Genomic DNA, 6,000 nt, shown 5'->3' on the forward strand with positions numbered 1-6,000 from the left:
CTGCTGGGGCTCTCGCCTGGATCTGGAGGACCCTGCACTCTGGGGAAATCCAGCAATTAGCAGGAATTACCTTCAGTGTTGTGTGACCACACAGCTGTGCTCATGCGGCACCGCTGCAGCCGGTGCTTCCAGTCCGGGTGGCTTTGTGGTGCCACAGCAGCTGGCAGCGGTCACCAGTTGGTGGTGGCTGTTTGTCACGTGAACCTGCTATCTCCGTAATTCCTACCAAAAAGATCTGAGGAACCGTTTCTGATCATTTTAATGGGATTTGGAATGAGGGAGAGGCTTTATAACCTTTATCTGAGTCCCAACCTCTATGTAAAACCATAGAAAGCTGAGGAATTTTGTTGGAGGGTGGTGGGCATTGCCAGCCTTGTGCCGTTTCTTACCCCTTCATAGCGTAACAGTCTTGTAGGTGTGTGTGCTCACACATAGGCAGTACCCCTCCGAAATGGCTGGTACGAAACACCTAAATACGTAACAGATGCACAATGGCACTATAGAGTGGATGTATTATGGCCTCAAACCATTATCACACCCCTCGCAGTTGCGTTTTATTTTTTTCACCTGCTCCTGTGTAGTACACCTGTGACTTGTTGGCAGGGAATTTTGTTGCAGCGTGGGAGACTCCCAGCGTGACTGCCTGGCTTGGTTGGAGCTTTGCTCCGTCACGTGCTGCTTTTCTGTGTTTTTTCTCTCTATCTTTATATAGCTCGTAAGACTTCCTTTAACTGCTGTAAGGGATCATCTCTCAAGCCTGATGCTGTTCTTGACATAGTGATCTGAAAATGGAGAATGTCATGCTAGTGTTTTCGTAATAATGCATGCAGAAAGAGAGAAATATTCATTGTAGCTGTCCTGCACAAACGGCTTGATCCCCATCCAAAGGGCAGGCAGGGGGTGTCCCCAGGGAAGACGTGGAGGGTGATCAGTATGTACAAGGACAGTAATCAACCATTCCTTGAAATCTTTTTATTTCCTGCGAAACCCGTCACCCAGTTCCTTGGTCACAGATACTTCCGCAAATAGTTCATCTGGGGATTGTACAGCGAGTAGAAAATTCCACTTAAACACTGAGACAGCCCTGGGGCTCAGGGTGGCTGCATCTTCCCAATGATGTGGCGAGCAGAATTGCTATCCATTTTGCATCATTATTAAGAAAAGGGGGGGGGGAAAAAATCCCAACCTAGCCCTATAAATAAGCTGTGACTTACTTGATCTTGACAGGTGACTCAGTGCTGCTGTAGAGTTTTCCAGCTGCAATAATGTCTCAGAATGATGTATTCTGTGGGGTATCAGCTGTGAGCCATGCATAAACCTGGGGACCTAACAGGAGCTGGAAAGAGCCATTTTTAATGCTCAGCTTCCAAATTATGTCCTGCCTCCTGCCAGCCCCCAAGTGCGTACACGTGTGGCTGTGCTTGTGTGCGGGTAGGCACATGCAAATACATGTGAAAGCATGCCTGGAGAGCCCTCCTTATTGTGCCTGCTGTATTTTCCTTTGGAAATCACCTTTAAGATTATTATTACTTTCTTTAAACATAAACTCTAGAGCTGAAAAATTACATCAGAGCTGCTTCCTGCTAGCCTGCCCTCCTGTTGAAAAGGGGTATGAAGTTTGCTGATCAGAAATCTTGGGTGGAGGCATTCCCGTAGCATTGCATGCTTCAAAACTCCCCGTCCCTCCTGGCCTTCGTGGCTTTTGCCCACGCAGGAACTTGGTGTCTGGTGCTCAGCAGCCCGTGGGTGGGCAGGATGTGTGCTTCGTGTGGGTATGGCTTGGGCAGGATCTGCCTCTCTGACAGGCAGAGGAGGCGTTCGGTGCACACGGGCTCTTGTGTCTGTAGGCACCACAGATACATGTGAGATCCTTTGTAAGATGTGGCTCTATTTATTAACTGCCTGGTCCTTTCATTAGTTGCCATATTGATTGCCAGGAGTGCTTGCAAAGGGAATAAATGGTGTGTTCCCAAGATATTAAGAGGAAATAAAGATCTACATATGAAGTGTGCGGGTATACATCCACACTTGGGTCTATCGCATGTTTAGCTCCTCAGCTCCTGTCTCGTTCAGCTCTGAATGGCTGCAGGATTTGTTTGTCTTCATGTAAACTGTGTTCACAAAAACAGTACATTCATTGTATTAGGAGTGTTCAGAACATATTATTAACCTACGTTTGAGGAGGGAGGGCTCACAATGAAAGCTTCATTATCAGATTTAGAGCCACATACCATTCCTTTATTGACCTGCCTGGTGTAATCAATGCAGCAGCCACACAAGTTTGAAATCATGTTCCCTGACTGTAGACTGCGCGTCATGCATCTAGTGCTGATTGTGCATTATCTTTTAAATGACACTGCCTAAATAAGTATGGATTTGTCTGCCATGAACAGCCCTTCTTTCAATTGGAAGACGGCAAACCTTTCGCTCCTTTTATTGATATTCAAGATGACCTAAAAATAGAATTGTAATGAAGTGCACTAGAAATGCCCGTTGTTAAAATGCTGAGGACTGTCTGAGCACAGAGTGCTCTGTGTGTTCTTTAACATTTGAATGTTTTCCTGGTTAGGTTTAGTGGACAAGCTTACTGTCAGTGCTGCCACTTAGTCTGTAGGGTTCCATTCATTCATCCTTCTCTATAACTCTGTTACTTGATTAGAGAATAACATCCAGCACTGCAAAGGTCATTCCTCTTTAAGGCCAGGAAAATTTCCATGTATAGCATGAAAAGTAAAAATGTAAAATGAAAAGCCATCAGGTTTTATGTTTGGTGGTGTTAAATGGTCTAACAGGAAAGCTGTTTCAACTGTGGCTTCACTTGACATGATTTTAATGTAATGCTTTATCCCCTGATAAGCTTTTCAGATCTTTGGATAGTGCTTCTGTTGTTTGATTCAGAAATACTTAGCATCGCTGGCTGGGGCTGTGCTGTCAGGGCTGCTGTTAGGCTAAACAAGATGCAGTTATTTTGCTATTTCATCTGCTGATTGTCATTTAGTTTCACAAGGGATCCTTCTGGGTGTGCTCCAGCTATCCTACTTCTGTCTTCCCTCTAACCTTTTGTCACGTTAAAGCCTGACCACTACCGTGCAGTTTCCTTGCCACCCGTCTGTACAATATCGCAGATAACTTTTGACATGATTTAGGAAGTCAGCAGCACTTCTGACACCTGGTGGTCAGCTCTTGGGAGTGCACAGTCCAGAAATCCTGGCTGCAAACGGGGTCATCGCTGCCTGAGCATTGCAGGCCGCCCGCTAGCTCTTTGCACAGACGGTTTTCATCAGGGAGATGTCATCTCTGGATAAAGTGGAGGATCACTTTTTTTTTCCCTGAATTGAGATGTAGCTGTGGATAACGTAGAAGAACCAGATGATTTATTAAAGGTTAAAATAGCTTTATTTTAAAGCACTGTCATTGTAAATAAATAATCAGATTCAAAATTAATTTCATGCTTAAAAACATATTCCTCAAGCTGACGGACTTGCTCAGCTCTGTTATTAGGTGGATGGAGACCAGTGAAATTGCACAGATTTGAAATAACGTGCGTGGATTTTTATAACTGGGATTGCCCAACAAAAGCTCACCGTGAAGCGCCTCACTGTTTGCTCCAATAGTTAGAAATTATACAAATAAAGCTGTGCTTATATGTAGGGCTGGGGTTTCGGTCAGCACACAAAATGTAGGTGATTGCTGCTGCTCTGAAAATGTGCTTCCGAGATTGGCTTCGCTATTCATTGGCTCCTGCACAAAATGGCAGGACAGGTCAGCATCCTCTGATGCAAGACACCGTGATGACATGAGGCTGTTACAAATCTACCAGAAAGGGAACAAAAAGACTAAACTGCTGAAAGAAGTGTGTAGAGCAAAGCCAATTCTTTAAAGAGATTTAACTTCTGGGTTACATGTCCAGTCTTTTTTCTGCTGGGGATTAATATCCCCCTTGCCTGAACTGGTGGTTCAGCTGTTATTGCCGAAGTATTTCTTGGACTGAGAAGTATGCGTCACAATCTGGTGTGTCTCTCTGCCAGTGCTTGCACCCGTTACTAGCGAGAATAAAAGAGTAAAATATGGCAAGGGTTCCCACAGCGATTCAGATTTTTTTTTTTTTTAATTGTTACAGTTAAGGGAATCCCTAAAGGCAGATTTTGCCCATGAAGTGTTACCACTTTCTTTATATGTATTGAAAGAGGGAAGGAAGAAAAAAATAAAAAAGAAACCCTCACGGCTGTACTTGGCTTGTAGAATTTTTTTTTTCTAAGTTCATGCCAGCATTAACAGATCTATCAGAACAAAGCAAATGTGTCATATTGGCAGCTGTTACTTATGAGTACTTTTTCTTTATTGCATTTTGTTTTGTAATAATTGAGAAGCTTTTATGTCGAGCTCTGCATAAATGGTACTGAGTAGGAGGGTATGGGCATGCTTTCTATTATTCTGCCCCTTATGCATGTCTCCTTTTTTCGTCTTTCCAGAACCACACATTGAGCCAGCACGCACAGTGAGCCACTGGCACTACAGGACACCTCTCTGCAGAAGACTTGACGGTGGCACAGTGGGGAGGACCATTTGAACATTACATCCAATCAAAGTGTCATTTGCAACCCAGATGTAAAACTCTAATGATTTGGCCATGAGGCGCTGCTATTATAAGCAGCTGGAAATGAATATTAATGGAGAGATTAAAAGTATTCCATGCTCAGTATTTTTTATTGTCCTGCTTCAGCTAGTGTACTTTAGAGCTTCTGCTTCTGACTGAATTTATAGTGTTAGATAAATCTGCTTTGATGCTGTTGCCCTTTGTTGCTTCTTGTATTATATTGATAGTTAAAAATTAGATGTGATTTTTTTTTAAACTGCTTTTTAATTGCAATTTTAGGTAACTGTGCATTGTGATGTGATTGCTTGGCTATTGTCTGAATATTTCTTTTTAATTTTTTAATTAAAGACTAATGCTTTGATTGGATTTGCCAGTTCACCGGACAGTGATTAAAACTATGTAATGGATATAATCGGTTTCAGTGCAACTGGATGGTCTGCTTTATAAATGTGACTTAATCTGATTGCAATAACTAGTACAGTCAATAAAGGGAATACATGAGCTTAGTGTCAGAGTTTCTGTCAGTCCGTGCTGTATCACCGCTGCTGGCTCACATGTGCACATCATGCCAAACGATGGCTCACCCCACAGCAGAGCTGCACCCCGTGAGGAAGGAAGAATGGGAGAAAAGCAAAAGCCCTGTTGTTGCGCCTGGCGTTGTTCTCTCCTGGATGCGCCTCCCCTGTCGGACTGAGGTGAGGTAAGAACACCCACTGCAACCCTGGGCACGAGGAGGTACCAGCTTAGGGGTACTCGTAACCTTTACCCAGGTCAGCAAGAATGGAGGAGACTTGGTCATAGGTGCCTTGAGCCTGTCTCTGTGCTTGCTGTGGTTTCAATACCAAAAAATTGGCTTTCGGGATTGTATACAAATGTGCAAATGCTGGATCGGGCCTGTAGGGCCTGCATGGGGACTGCGTATTTCAGTCACATGGACTTCTAGGCCCACAGGTATTGTATCTCTGTGTAACTGCCATACTTCTGACACTTGAAATTGCCGTTAGACAGCCTAATAGAGCTCATTAGCAGGCTTTTTTCCTTTATTTTAACATACCATATGGTAATGAGGCAAGTTATATCTCCAGTCAGAGAAATGGTCCTTTTAGGGACTTTGAAAAGTTAGTGAGATGCAGTTCTCGTGGTACCTCCTACTTGAATGAACCATAACCATCCTGAAATTGTGACGGCTGAAATGAATGTGGTTACCCCTTCCCACGGCGTACAAGGCTTGGCAAGACTGCAGCATAGATGCAAAGATGCACACTGGGAGCCTCTCAAATCTCCGTGCTGATCTAGAGCTCTGCTGGTTGTCGTTGTCCTGAGTCTGGGCTTGGAGTGTGTAAATGATGTTTTGTAGAAAATGGTTTCAAGGAAGCATAGTCGCTGCCCAAATTACTTTCTAC

The 6,000-nt window shown here is 43.9% G+C and overlaps 1 protein-coding gene across 1 annotated transcript in view; it reads left to right on the forward strand.

Annotated features, from left to right (window-relative positions):
* ZNF423 (zinc finger protein 423) overlaps window positions 1-4,657 on the forward strand; it is a 208,163-nt gene extending 203,506 nt beyond the window's left edge. The window contains exon 9 of the mRNA XM_084294973.1: window positions 4,473-4,657. Coding sequence (XP_084151099.1) covers window positions 4,473-4,502 — 30 coding nt within the window. The 3' untranslated portion in view covers window positions 4,503-4,657. The remainder of the gene's footprint in view (window positions 1-4,472) is intronic.
* Window positions 4,658-6,000: the final 1,343 nt, after the last annotated feature.

The sequence above is a fragment of the Netta rufina genome (assembly GCF_964035555.1).
Source record: "Netta rufina genome assembly, chromosome: 13".
In the NCBI taxonomy this organism is placed as follows: Eukaryota; Metazoa; Chordata; class Aves; order Anseriformes; family Anatidae; genus Netta; species Netta rufina.